This window comes from Protopterus annectens, chromosome 11.part0 (assembly GCF_019279795.1).
Source record: "Protopterus annectens isolate FY-2018-M chromosome 11.part0, PAN1.0, whole genome shotgun sequence".
Taxonomy (NCBI): Eukaryota; Metazoa; Chordata; order Ceratodontiformes; family Protopteridae; genus Protopterus; species Protopterus annectens.
In genome coordinates this window covers 1,107,082,480-1,107,097,776 of record NC_056745.1, presented here as the reverse complement: position 1 = coordinate 1,107,097,776, position 15,297 = coordinate 1,107,082,480, and the positions used below count along the sequence as shown (strand labels likewise).

The window sequence follows — 15,297 nt, the reverse complement described above, 5'->3', positions numbered from 1 at the left end:
TAGGACCAGACCCTTCTCCTACCAACTCCTAGTTGTCCTAAGATGTGACAATCTACCCATGTAGCTAAGGCTACTGTAGCAGTGATCAATATGATGAACATAGTACAGTTGTGTAAGTAAACTTACCATAACAGTAAATGTTTGAATTATCACTGCTGCAGTGGTCACGCCCTTGTTTTTTATTGCTTTATTTATTTATTTATTTATTTATTTTATGAGAGGGTGTGTACATTAGATTTTTGTTGCTCCTAGCAATGTCCTATTAGGGCTAATCCTCTGTCTCTCAGTTGGCCTAAAACCTCTGAAGGGCTTGGCACCCAAACCTGTCAGTTATGGGTGCTTCAATGCTGCCCTGAAGCTATGGAAGCTGGTTGGGTGTTATATATTCTTAATAGCACGCAGCCCATACAGCTGATGCTACTGTAATAGTCTACTGTCATGGTCAGATTACTTACACAACTGTGCTTTCATTAAGGCATTAAATTAAACATTACAAATTGGTGTCGGTAGTGCCATGGCTGATAAACTTTCATGGCTTCTTGTAGATGTCAAGTGGAAGTCTGAAAAGGACAAGGAAACACTGACATGCATAAAGTCAAAAAGTGATAAACAAAATGCCAGTCCTGGATTTCATAAGGAACATACAATGCCATGTGCACCTAGGATGATGATGAAGCTGATACTGCTAGTGTTTAAAATAATAGTATATTGTCATAGGTAGACTAGAATGAATAGGTCATGCCCTTATGTCCTGTACTAATTAAAGGCAAAGAGATTTCAAGTTTACTATTAACCCTATGTTATTTACTTTGCAGTATCCATTACCAGAAAAATTAGGACATTTTACATCCTTGAGAGGCAGAAGCATTTTTTCAAAGATCAGCTTACTAAAAGTATACCTGAAGATGGAAAGTTTTGATTCAGTTCCACTGTCTCATGCTTGGAGTGGGGTGTGTGTGTGTGTGTGTGTGTGTGTGTGTGTGTGTGTGTGTGTGTGTGTGTGTGTGTGTGTGTGTGTGTGTGTGTGTGCGTGTGTGCACGCGTGTCTGTGTGTGTGTTTATGTTTGTGTGTCCATTTGGAAACTGACATCCCTCTGATAGGCAGATATAATGAAGTCCACTTGAAAATTCTGTGGATGGCCCAAGATAAGGAATATTGGCTTTAAGCTAACAGAAGTAAGATGTGTTTTCAGGAGGTAATTTGTCATTATTAGTATGTGATCAACAATGGTGGACTGCATATATCTTAAAACAAGACACAGCTTCTAATGAAGGTGCCCAAGTCTTAGAATGCACCTCTTTATTTGTTAAAACTTTAAAGTGGAATCAGACTGTCTACATTGTAGAGAATCTTTATGATCCATTTGGGCTTTGGTGTTCCTTTTCACTTTCCAGACATAGCCAGTCTCAAAAGATGAAGAAGGCTCCCTGACATCCAAAGAAGGATTTCTAGTTTCGCACAGTCTTGCTTTAGACTATCTCAGCCAAGTAGCTCAAGAAGATGTCTCTGCCATGCCACAGCAGCAGTTCTAACTAAGGGTGACCCTCTAGATTCACCCTGACTTGGAGAGCAATTGCAAAAGACAAATGTGGTTCTGGACATGATCATGATGTACTGCATTTAAGGGCTGTTAGGTCATCTATGGAAACAAAAGCAATGCTAAGTGACCAAACTGTCACAACAGAGTTTTTGGGACATGCCACATTCTGTTGTCAAAGAGATCCCTACAGGCTGTTTCTTAATTTGGAGAAGTACTGAGGGTTTCATTTTTGCCTTTTTCTCATTCTAAGGGAACTGGATGGTACCTTCCCATCCCATGTCATCACAAGGACAGTAGTTTTCTCCAAGCTAGTGTGCCTTTGGAAATGACTATATTTAGGAAGGGTGTGTGGTAGGTGAAAAATATGGGTGACGACTTGTCATTTGTTGTTTTAATTGCTGAATTTTATGGTTTCATTTACAGGTCCCACTGAGACAGCAGGATTTGATGAAACAAACCATATTCTACCCCACCCTTTCTGGTTTTTGCCTATGACACTTGGGCCTGTTTTAGCTTATTTGTTGTATGTTGGATCTATACTCCCTTTGTTAATGACTGCTTCTGTGTAACTTTAGTTAATGAATGGCTCTGTATAACATTTTTTCCCTGACTTTTGAATACTAGATTTGTAGAGATTTATACACTTAGTGCAATCAGACTATAATCCAGTTGAATGTATAGATGGATGTTCTTCATGTTTCACTGCTGCAGTCATAACCATTGGGTTACCCATGCTGTGGTAGCCGTCAGTCGGTCCGGATACCAGAGTCAAGGTTTTGTGCATCGGCTGCTGTCGCTTGCTGGCTGACATCAGGTTGTCTGAGCTGTAAAGGAGACCAAACAACGCCATTACCTCAGTCTTTCTTGCCGTGGAGCCTGACGCAGAAGCAGTTCGCAACATTGACGGTCTGTTGTTTCCAGATTTTGAACTTCAGTAGCAAATGTCTTAAGCTAAGTACCCCATTGGGGATCCTTCCTTTTTCTTGCACTAATCTATGTCCAAAAAGTCAGTAACTGTCTCGCCTGTGGAAAGCAAATACCACACCAAGACTTCCATTCTTACTGTGTCACTTGCTTGGGCCCAGATAAAGACGTACCCCACTGTCAGTTCCGTGTCCTCTTTACTGCTAGAACTATTCATTGTAGAGCTCTGTTTGTAGCCAGATATTTTCGTCTTCCATCTCCGATTACCGATATGGCATCTGTCAGTCATCAAACCACAGATCTTCTGAAAAAACATAAAGATAAGGATAGAGACAGACCGCATAAGGCCAAGCCTTCTAATGACACCACCGCTAAAAGAGTCATCAGTTCTTCGGAATTCAGTGAGGTGCTTTCGTAGCCCCTAATGCCCAAGTAGATTACTTTGCAGGCCTCTACTGAGACCCTTTCAGAGTCCTGTATGCCGCAGAAAACTGTGTCATCTAACGAGCCTTCAGCTGTCTCTGCCTCGGTTGGGTCCAAAGCCACTACGCAGGCACCGGCTTCCAAGGATACCGTTCGGACTTCGGAATTCACTTCAAGGCCTTTGCCCTCTCTTCTGACTAACACAGCTATAGCACTGAGGGATACTCTTCAAGCCAGACTTAGAGCTACTCCAAAGAAAATGGCAAAAAGTCTCCATTCCACTACTCCTCCCCCTCCTCAAACTAGAATGCTTAAAAGTGTGGAGTATCTCATCACTTTCATCCAGGGTAATCAGGCCACACCAGCCAAAAGGAGAAGGGAACCTTATCCAGACATCCATTTGGATTTAGACTTAGAGGGATCTGACTCCTCTGTTTTTGAAGAGGAAAATCCTCTTACTGCCTATGAAGACTCAGATGCAGAAGAATCTATTCCTTCTGCTTCACCTCCGGAGGATGTTTCCTTTGGGGAAACCCTCCACACCCTCTGGGAACACTTCCAGTGGGAATCAATGGATTTCCCTCAATCCAAGAAAAGACTAAGAGAGTTTCTGCACCTACCCCATCATAGACCTCTGGCCATCCCACTCATCTTTGAGGTTGTAGATGATGTTTACCAACAATTCAGCCTTACCCCTGGCACCCTTCCACCTGCCCCCAGAAAACCTGATAGATACTACAGGGTACCTGACTCACATAAATTCCTCTACAGAAATCCTATAGCAGATCCAGAGATGATTACTCAGGGACCTAAGGGAGTTAAGTGACAGGATATGTTATCAGAAGACATGCATGGCTAAAGGAAAAACCTCTCCCTGATCATGTCAAAGCTAAAATCATGGATGCACCTCTTGACAAAGACCGCTTGTTTGGACAAAAAACTGAAGAGGTACTTAAAAAGATGGAAGACAAAGCAAAATCAATGCAGACTGTTAAAGATTTTCTTCAAGTATAACCTCCTAGGTTCAGCAGAAATTTAGAAACAGACCCACCGGGACTAAAACTCAGGGCCAGCAAAGAACAAAATAGTGGCCCTCCTCAAACACTAGAGCAGGGAGTTCAAAAGCAACCCTGTATGGAAAAAACTCTCAATAACTACCTTTCCCATCTCTGCCTGCCTCCACCACACCAAAAGCTAGGAGGAAGGCTAGCTCTATGCAGAGAAAATTGGAACTCTATAACAAAAGATCAATGGATCTCAAAAATCATTGCTCAGAGGTACAAATTCAATTTCCAAGAACTACCAACTCCAAGAGGGTACCACAGACCTACCTCCAAACTAGTAGGCAGAAGCACTAAAACAAGTGTAAAACCTAATATCCCTAGGGGCAGTAGAACCTGTACCTCCAGAATAAGTTACAAAAGGTTTCTATTCCAGAGTTTTCCTTGTTCTCAGGAAAGAGGGGGACTTGGCGTCCCATCCTGGACCTATCCTTTCTCAGTACCTTCCTGGTAATCCCAAAATTCAAAATGCTTACCTTACAACAGCTTCTATCAATGCTGGCAAACAAAGCTTGGATGGTCACTTTAGACCTAAAGGATGCTTACCTGCACATCCCAGTAAGGGAATCATGCAGAAAATACCTACGCTTCAGAGCATGATCGCTACATTTTCAATTCTCTGCTTTGCTTTTTGGCTTATCTACTGCTCCCAGTGTATTCTAGCTCCTGCCATTGCCTTTTGCAGGCAAAACAATGTACAGATTTACCCTTACCTGGACGACCATCTCATCCAGGCAGACTGCAAGGAACTGCTCCTGCAGCACCTCTCATTTGTAAAAACCCTACTCACCTATCTGGGGTTCACTATCAATGAAAGGAAATCAAAACAGACACCTACCAGGAAAATCATATATCTGGGAGCCTTATTGGACACAGAACAGCAAATGGCCTTTCTGTTCCCAGAAAAAAAAGTTTTCCACCAAAATACTTCACTACTCTGGCCTCCCAAACCCAGCTTTCTCCCAGGAAGTTCCTACAAGCTGTAGGGTACATGGCCTCATGCATCCTCCTGGTACCTCTGGCCAGACTACACATGAGGAAAATTCAGTGGTACCTAAAGAACCTGTTGTGTCAGCACTCAGAACTTCTGGACACCTCCCTGCCTGTGATCCCTTGCGTAAGATCCGAGTTCCTCTGGTGGGCCCAGGCCTGTGCTCTGAACAAGGAACTTCATTCACCCTCTGTCCGTCAGACCAGACCATAACTACAGATGCTTCGGACATAGCCTGGGGTGCCCATCTAGAAAGCAGATGTGCCCAAGGTCTCTGGGATGCACAAATACTACCCTTGCATATCAACCAAAAGGAAATGATAGCAGTACAAAACTCTCTGGCATCCTTCAAACCCTACCTCAAACCAGGGGTGGTTCTCATAAAAACAGACGACACAACAGTCATGTGGTACATCAACAAACAGGGAGGGACACAATCTTACCCCCTGTGCAGACTAGCCATGAACCTGTGGCTAGCAGTCTCATCCATGGGACTACATCTTATAGACCAATACCTACCGGGCATCAATAACACCCTGGCAGACCACCTAAGCAGAATCCTGCTGGACCCACACAAATGGCAAATCCACAGAGACATTTTTCTGCAAATTACCCACACATGAGGGACCCCCCCCCCCAATGTGGTCCTCTTTGCCTCTCATTTAAATCACCAAGTACAGAAATTCTGCACCAGGGAGTGCAATCACCTGACCTGGAAGGTTGATGCTCTGACCTTCCCTTGGAATACCCTCTTTGTGTATGCATTCCCACCTCTACCTCTCATTCCAAAAGTACTAATCAAGATAAGGGAGGAAAAACCAAGAGCAGTACGCATTGCCCCAGACCTGCCCATACAGCATTGATACCCACTGCTGCACTGCCTGTCTCACCAGCCCCCCTGGCAGCTATCTGTGATATCTGACCTGCTATCCTGGGGTGGAGAATGCTGCACTCAGACCTTCAGACATTCAATCTCTCAGCATGGCTTATTCTACCAAAACCAACAAGGAATCTATGTTAAGCAAGCAAATCCTTGACATCATCCCAGAAGCCAGAAGGCCCAGCACTAGAAAATCTTAACGCTGGAAAATGGAAAAGATTTTGCTCCTGGAGCCACCCCAAGGAGGCAGACATACATCTGCCTCCATTCCTCTTATTCTAGATTATCTTGCTGAGCTTCTTAATAAGGGTCTCTCCTTCTCCTCCATAAAGATCCATGCCTCTGCCATTTCGGCACACTTTTATACAGAACAGACATTATTCTCCCACCCTCTTATCAAACAATTCCTTAGCAGAGCCTGTAATATCAGGCCTCCCAGAAGACAGCCCACTCCAGCCTGGGACCTGAACTATGTTTTAGAAAAGCTTACTCTGCCTCCCTTCAGCCTGCAGCATCCTCAGATCTAAAGTACCTCTCTTGGAAGACTGCCTTTCTCCTGGCTATTACTTCAGCCAGGAGAGTGTCAGAGCTTCAAGCATTAATGGCCATTGAGCCATTTATCATCTTCCATGCTGACAGGGTCTCCCTGAGAACCAGTCTGTCCTTCATGCCAAAGGTGGTTTCGGATGTTACCCTCAACCAGGCCATCCACCTGCCCACCTTCTTTCCTAACTCTCAGAACAAGGGGGAAAGGATACTGTATTCTTTGGATATGCACAGGCAACTCAGATTTTTTTTTGGATCATACAAATACATTCAGGAAAACTATTGGTCAGCTTTAAAACAGGGGCACAGGGGAAACCAATATCCAAACAGACAATTTCCAAAAGGGTAGCACACTTCATCCAATTTTGCTACTCCTTGCATGAAAAACCACTCCCTAGGACCATTAGAACCCATTCCACTAGGGCAACCTTTACTTCCACAGCATTCCTTAGAGGGGTACCCACCAAGGACATCCTGGAAGCTGCCACATGGACTTCAGTCCACACCTTCACCAAACATTACCATCTGAACCTATTCTCAAAAGCTAGGGCTGGGTTTGCCTCTGCAATTCTGCAGGGCATGTTCACCCAATCTTATGTTTCTATTAACCTTCCACCCTTCTCCTCAGCTTTGGGAATCTTTCCAACAGTTAGTTCTGCAGCAGTGAAACATGAAGAACATAGTACAGTTGTGTACACTCACCGTAAATGTAGATGTTCAAGTGTGTTCACTGCTGCAGTCATGCTTTCCCTCCCTCCTTCCCCCTGATAGTTGCTTTCCTTAGAGAGACACATATTTCTGTGGGGGTCTCTGACCCCAGGACTACTAATAATTATTAAAATTGGACTTCTTTGGTTGGTTAAGGCAAGAAAAACTGAGGTGATGATGTCGCCTGCTCTCCTTTATAGCTCGGACGACCTGACGCCAGCCAGCAAACGACAGCAGCCAATGCACAAAACCTTGACTCTGGTGTTCGTACCAACTGAGGGCTACCACAGCATGGTTAACCCAATGGTTAGGACTGCAGCAGTGAACACACTCAAACATCTACATTTATGGTGAGTGTACACAACTGTACTTTCTCTCAGTTAGCATATTCCGTATTCTTCACTATTTTACTGATGAAGTTATACATTTGTTTCATGGTGACAGGTGAAGGAATTAATTCTTGGTCTCTGTTGGAAATGGGCTTTTCCCAATACACATACATTTTAATAAAATGAAAAACTAAGTAAACAAGGATACCATTAGGTAAGTTTTAACGGGTCTGTATTAGATCACTGAATGCTTAAAAAAGCGAAAGGTGATTAATCAACCCTATGTAAGTAAAAGGTTACAATTTTGAGCTGTCAGAACAGCAATTTTTTTCTGAGGGAAAAAAATCACTGTTCCAACAAAAAATAAATAAATAAATAAAACACTTTAAACATTACATTAAGTGGGGAGCTTCACCCCCCCCACACACCCCCTACTTAAATATACCAACTCCGAGACCGCACTACAGTGCCGAAAATAGCAAAGCAACAAAGTGGCCAAGCAAATTCTTTCCCAGGGAAAGAATTCGCTTAAAATCCGCTTTGATATTTTGCCGTTTCAGGCTTTTGAGTTTGACCAAGACGCATTTGAAAGACTGCGTCTTCTGTTTTCTAATAGGGAACCAGTTTTTTTACATATCAGGTATCCTAAATTAAAGCAACAATATAAGAAAGCAACATTAAGTGTTGGGAACACTAGGATGCTTATTAAGAGGTAGAATGGAACTGAGAAAGTAACAGTTGTTGATAGGATACTGTGCAAACTATAGAGGTTTTTTTTTGCCTGACCTGTTAATATGTTTTTACTCTCTCTCTCTCTCTATCCATCTCTGTCTGTGCCCCTGTCACCCCCCCCCCCCGCCCATCTCTGTATCAGTCAAAGCTGATGGTTCTTTGGAATGCAAGTAATGGAGACTGATGGGTGTAGAGAATGTATGCTTTTACTAAAGACTGTTTCCAATGTGGACTAGTTTCATTTTATATTCTGGAGTTTAGTGTGGTCATAAGGTAAAACTTCTTTCAACAAACGCCATTGTTTTGCATGTTTATTTCTTAATGTGTATTTAACTAACAATTGGACCTCTCTGCAAGGATTTGTTGATACCTCTATGTACATTTATGTTTTTTTAATTCATTTTATTAACTGGGTTACTTTCAGTAAGTCAAAGGCTTTTTTGCAGTGGACACTTGGAGAGGGAAGTATAGTATATAAATCTAAGGAGTTTCCCATTACTGTAATCAATATCCTAAGTTATGGGCAGTCCAACTCCATCCCAGTAAGATGGAGACAGTCCATAGTAAACCAAAAAAAATTATGCAAAATCTGCTTTTAAAGTATAAGAGACATAAAAGGAAATTAGCAGATATATTTAGATCAAGTGATTACACCTCAGTCTGTAAGAGATTAAACTTGTTTTTACTTATATCCTGAGTCTGCAGTTTTCACCATGGAGCACATGACCATTTTGTGGTGGCTATACTGTCCTGACTTACTGATAACTTACAGGAGACCAACTAGTCAGGGGGCAAGATGTGCCAGAAGTTTGCTGAGTAGCATCTCCCCCCCCCCCCAAAACATGCACATACAGGTTTCTGCAGACTGAGCAGACAATGGAGGAAAGTACTTTTAAGGGTTGGGAGGGTGGCCTAATGGTTAAGGTGTTTGCCTTACAAACACAAGGTGCAGGGTTTGAATCTCACAAGGGATAATTGGCTAGGCTTAAAATGGCTCGCAAGGGCAGTTAGCCTAGTACTAACCTATGAACCTATAAGATGTGACACACAAGAGCAGTATGAGTAAGATCAGTATGAAGGCAGACAGGCTGATATTGATGTATGGAAGCATTATTTTAGCAAGGGTGAAAGGTTACATGGATGAGAAGAAAAGTGCTTGGCAACCTGAAGGAGTTTGTTCAACGTTATAAAGCCTAAAAAAATTAAAAACTGAGTAACCTTTATTATAATGCAAGTTGCATGTGCTACATGTTAAACCAGTAGGTTTTAATTAAAGCTTCACACTTGTTGGCTCTGTGATATCAAAGGTTGAAGAGCTGATGTCAGACATGGTGACTGAGTTTCATAGTAACCAGAAGAAGCCAGTGAAGGGAGGCGGAAATAAGAGGGTGTGGCTGCTCTACCCATCTGATGTACAGGAATGTGGACTGAAGTGCTACTGTACTGACCTATAGTGGAGACATGAGTGTAATGCAGCCTTGATTTATGTACTTGCTTGCATTAAGCAGTACTCCTTACCACACTGCTGTCTGCATCAGCATATTCACTGTTGCATCAGCCAGTGTTGTCCATCCTTCATTAGTAGTTTGCATGCCAGGCTTACAAGGCACAGGGTTAGGCTGATTACTTTCCATAGTTGCTGTTCCTGAGATGCCTAGAGGTCTACAGAATGTTTGCTGCAGGAGATAAAAGGGGCTACAATAAACTGGCTGATAGAGCAGTGCTGCATTAAAAAGCACCTAGAAACTGTTTTTTAAAACCTATCATAAGTTGATGTGGTATGATCCTGGCAGTTAGCAGAGGGGACTAAAGTGTTCAGCTGCTTCCTGGGCCCAGAGTACAGGGTTTGATTCCTTCCATCTTTATTTGCCTGTCATGCGAGTCTGAGCAAGTCACTTAAGCAGAAAGTGTTTCTGGGATGCACCTGGAAAGGGACATTTGTTCAGTGGTCTTATCTAGTCAACAATTAGATAAAGTAAAAACATGTGAAAGACCCTTCTTACAGTGTACATTAATGGGGGTAAACTTACGAATGCACATGTGCGTACACACACACACACACACACACACACTTTCCAGGATTTATTTGATCTTGTGTAGCCTGATACATGTCTGATCATGGCTGTATGTAACCGGTAAACATTTGAAATGTCGGGAACCACTAGAGTAAGTCCCAAACTACGGAGACTGAATAGCCGAAAGATCGGACTTACATATAGTAAGTCCACAATAACATTTCGTAGAATACTCCCTTTTCACCTAGGTTAAGTGGTCTCTGAGTTGGTATATATAAGTTCAGGAGGGCTTTCCCCTGACATAGGGGTTGCAGAGGGGGCCTCCCCCCTGCAAAAAGAAGTTGTAAGAAGAGCTATCCTCAAGATTCACTCTTTTCTTGTTTTTTTTTGTTTTTTTTCGGCATGTCGGTAGTCAGCATTTTGAGTGCTGACATTTCAATAGGGAGCTGTAACATCAATAATAATTTTGTAACACATCAACCTTACATTATAAGGAAATATGTTTGAGCTTCTGCCATGGCGTCACAGACAGCAAGCTTTCTATAAAATATTTTGAGGTCAAAAACTCAGGAATTTCAAGAATTCCATACCCAGAGATGTAGGGAGGACACTTTTTGTGTTTAGAGGAATGATTTAGGGCATGGGTTAACTAGAATCTGCATTTTATCCAGTAGTTAGAGAAATTTTCAATGACTATTTCTGCATTTGTAAACAGCTGTTAAAGTAAAAAGAGATGAAGAAGAATCCCATATTATCTCTTGTAAATGGGGCTTACCAGCTACCCTGAATCGATAGGTTTTAATTAGATGCAACAACTTCCAACTTCCAATTGTTAAAGAAATGTGGTGTATTAAATCTATCATTGAAAACAATTGGAGAATTATTCTTGGAAACAAAGACTTTGTTTTCCATATTAGGACACACACCTAAGTTCACATATAAAAAAAATCACTGACATTAAGTACATGTTGGAATCAGCAACGGGTAACAACAAGAATCCAGATAGAATTTGTTCAAATAAAAAAGGAACTTTTAGTTGCACAAACTGCAAGCAGTGTAGATATACGAGTAATTCTTCCTTTGCAGTAGTAGAACATCTAAAACAAACTTTTTGGGCCAAAAAGTATTACAATTGTAGTGGTGTATTTGGCAACCTGTGTTATATGTAAAAATTATTATATAGGAAAGACGAAAATAATTTTTAAACGTAGGGTGTATGAACATATTTTAGCCATAAGAAAGAAAGACAAAAACAATGCTTTGGCCAGACATGCACTTTTATGTTCTGATTTCAAAAAAATATGAGTTCTTTGTTTTAGATAGTGTGGACAAAGGTTTGTTAGTGGGAGATTTAAGCAACACTTTGGAATGTAGAGAGGCTTTTTGGCAGCTGGTGTTTGGGGCAGATGAAGCACCAGGGCTAAATGAAGTCATAAATTTAAAATGTTTTTTATTGTATAGATAGAGAGCATATTACATACAATATAGATTTTATATATGACATATTGATTTTAGATTAGATAGAATAAGGTTTATTTATGTTTTTTTTGAAAACATTTATAATCATTTAAAGTTATTACATCATTACATTATTTCCTGCATTACTTGAACACTATAAAAGGAACAGGTGGTTTCACTTGCATTTTTTCTGAAGAAGTTCACGGTAATAAAGTGAATGAAAGCGCTAAAAAAATATCTAAGAGTCTGAGTCGTTTTCTGCCTGTTGGAAGTTGTTGTTTCTGGACTTGGTGTTTTTCTTCATAATTTCAAAGTTTCAAGTGTTTCTGTAGATTTTAATTAGATGCAGTCAATAAACAAGTCTGTTAGACTGCAAAAAAAAAAAAAAAAGAAAGAAAAAAAAATGAGAAAGCTATATATTAAAAAAGTTCATTTTTATCAGGTGGGACAGGGGGATTCTAAGGATACTGTTTTACAAGTTAAAGTTTTATTCAAAGTTCAGATCCTGTGATTTGATTTGTGCATATTTTACAGACTGGCCAGTCAAAGAAATGAAGATGATGAAGAAGAAGCTGCCAGAGAACGTCGTCGAAGGGCACGGCAGGAGAGACTACGTCAGAAGGAAGAGGATGATACACCAAGTCATATTACTGACAAAATGGAGGTTCATGTGCAAAATAGGCAAGTCCCGAGTGGGAATTTACCAATATGTCCTAAATTATTACAGTTATCTTCAAAGTCGTAAGTCATCTAGCCCAACACCAGTGTAAAATCATTACTAATGCATGTGACTACTTAAAGTGTTATAAGGAGAACTAGGACATAAATTACTGTTTATGATTGCAAATAAACATTTTTAATCTGGTGCTTATTAGACATTACAATAGTATACAATGTTCTTCAAGAATTGTGAGCAGAGACGGTGACATCACAAAATATAAACAAAAAGTGGTGTCATAAGTGCAGACTGATTCATCCATTTATACTTAATGATGTTGGGAATACCTAGGTCATTTTGTCTATAAACATTCTTTTGCAGTGTATCAATGTCTGATAACTGCACAGTCAGTTTGCAAAGCCAGAGAATCATAGTTTCATAGTTTCATGGTATAGTAGTAGGCTATCTGCCCTGGGGCATTTGTAAGCCTAGCCATAGTGATGTGGCTTTTGCCACCCCATGAAATGGTACAAAAATGTACAGAATAAGTCTAGAATACTGTGCCTCTGTCTAGTAGTGACACAATGAAGGTCCCCTTATATAATAGAAATTAGTTTACTGTGCCCCTGTCTAGCAGTGACACAGATGTGACCCCTGGGGTAAACTTACGATCTCCCATCCACTCATCAAGATTTCTCTTGAAGAGAGTCAGTGAGGGGCTCTGCCTAATACGAACTGGGATCCTGTTCCAAAGCATGGGAAGCCTCTGGGTTATGAATCTATCCCTCCAGCATGTCCTATTCATACTTGTGCCGAGGTTTAAGTCTTTAGCTCTTGTGGTCCTGATGGATTTGGATTTTTTGAGGTGGTCCTGATGGATTTGGATTTTTTGAGGTGGAGCATGTCCATCAGATCCTGATTGGACATGGCCTTGTACGTCAGGCAGAGATCGCCTCTGAGCAGGCGGTATGCTACTGAATAGAGCTGAAGTTTCTTTAGTCTGGCAGAATAAGACATATGTTGGAGACCCTTGATCCTTTGGTGAGGTACTTTTGTGGTCTGTCCAGCTGTTGCAAATGCCGGGTGAGGTACATACCAAATGGGGCATTGTACTCAATCATGGGTCTGATGAGGGAGGAATATAGGGGTACATTGACATCCTTGGATCTGGATGTGAATCCCTTCATGATGAGGTGTGCAAGGTAGAATGTTTTTCTAACCACTTTGGCAACGTGGGTGTCAAATGAGAGGTCGCTGTCTACTTGAGTCCCTAGGTCTCTGATTACTTTTTCCGTACTCAGTGGGTTGCTGTCTATGTGATAATTTGTGGGTACTTTGTTTTTCCCAAAGGGATGACTATACATTTTTGGCATTTAGTTTAAGGCCGTGACTACGGCACCAGTTGTCCGTTCCGTGAGGCCTTTTGTAGGATGTGTGTGTCTGCTGGTGTATCGACTATGGCGCCTAGTTTGCAGTCATCTGCGAACTTTGTCAGCCACAGCCCTCCCATGTTTGCTTTAACATCTGAGAAATAAATGCCGAACAAGAGGGGTCCCAGGACAGATCCCTGTGGGACACCACTTGTGACTGGCTTTGAGTCTGACATTGCTCCAGCGATTTTAACTTTATGGGTTCTGTCCTTTAGCCAGTTTGCAACCCATCTAGTGACATAAGGGTTTACTTTTAAGCTGTTTAGCTTATCTATGATGCCTGAGTGGGGTATTGTGTCGAAGGCCTTAGCCAAGTCCAGGTATGCTGTATGGACTGCTTTGCCCTCATCAATGGCTCTAGTGACTGTTTAGAAAAAGTCAACCAGGTTCAAAAGGCAGGATCTGCCCTTTACAAAGCCAAACTGGGTGGGGTCAAGTGTCTGTAGGTCCCCTATGTCTCTGTTTATGAGTTCCATAATGATTCTTTCCATAGCTTTGCAGACCAGGCTAGTTAAGCTTATGGGGCGGTAGTTTCCAGGGTCTGTAGAGACACCCCCCTTGTGGAGTGGGACCACTGTTGCTGTATGCCAGTGTTCAGGTACATATCCCGAAGTAAGGCTAAGGTTAAATAGCATTTTTATGTTTGGGTTTAGCTCCTCTTGGAGTTCACGTAACACGCACCCCGGGATACCGTCAGGTCCCATTGATGCTGTGTTTTTTGCTTTGTTTAGGGCGGTTCTCACTTGGACATCTGAGATGACAGGGAGATTACATTCAGCTGGGATAAATATTTCTTCTTTTGGGGGTGAAGGAGGGGAGAAATTTGCACTGAACCTGTCAGCCAGAATGTTGGCAATATCTGTGGGTTCAGTGTATTTTTTGTTGTTGTGAACTAACTCTGAGCATATCTGTGGGTTTCCGCCCAGGTTTCTAACATAGCTGAAGAAGGCTTTGTGGTTATCTTTAGTGTCCTTAGCGATTTTTCTCTCAAAGTTTGCCTTGGATGTTTTTATGAGAGAACGTAGTTTTCTGCTAATGTTGATCAGAGATGTCTTCCCTTCATGGGATTTCGCTCTGACGTGCAGTAGCTTCCTTCTTTTGTTATACAATTTGTTTATGGCTGAGGTCCACCAGACAGGACGCTTACATTTGGTGGAGAGGGACTTGGATTTGTTTGGGATTGCATGATCCATGCATTCTTGGAGATGTCCATAGAAAGCATTTGTGAAGGATTCGGCATTGTGGGATATGGTATCCACTGGCACAGTGGGCTTAAAGGATACCATCTCAGTCTTAAGAAGAGTGAAGTCTGCTTTTGAGAAGTTTTTCACTGTGGTCTTTTGTGCTGGGGGTGGAGGTGGGATATGTATATCCAGGGTGATTAGTTTGTGGTCATATCTCACTAGTGAGGGGTATACTTCCGGTGTGGAGCATTTTGTCCCCATGTTTGTGGTGATCAGGTCTAGTATATTATCTCCCCTAGTGGGAGAGGTGACTAGTTGTTCCAGTGCATTTGAATTTATGAATTCCAGGAACCTTTGGGCTAGGATATTAGGGCTAGAATAATGTACCCAATCTATGTTTGGGTAGTTGAAGTCTCC

At 41.8% G+C, this 15,297-nt stretch overlaps 1 protein-coding gene across 10 annotated transcripts in view; it reads left to right on the top strand.

Moving 5' to 3' along the window:
- CALD1 (caldesmon 1) overlaps positions 1-15,297 on the top strand; it is a 1,713,117-nt gene that overhangs the window by 1,112,836 nt on the left and 584,984 nt on the right. For all 10 annotated transcript variants that reach the window (XM_044088458.1, XM_044088461.1, XM_044088452.1 and 7 more), the window contains one exon: positions 12,143-12,289. In XM_044088458.1, coding sequence (XP_043944393.1) covers positions 12,143-12,289 — 147 coding nt within the window. The remainder of the gene's footprint in view (positions 1-12,142; positions 12,290-15,297) is intronic.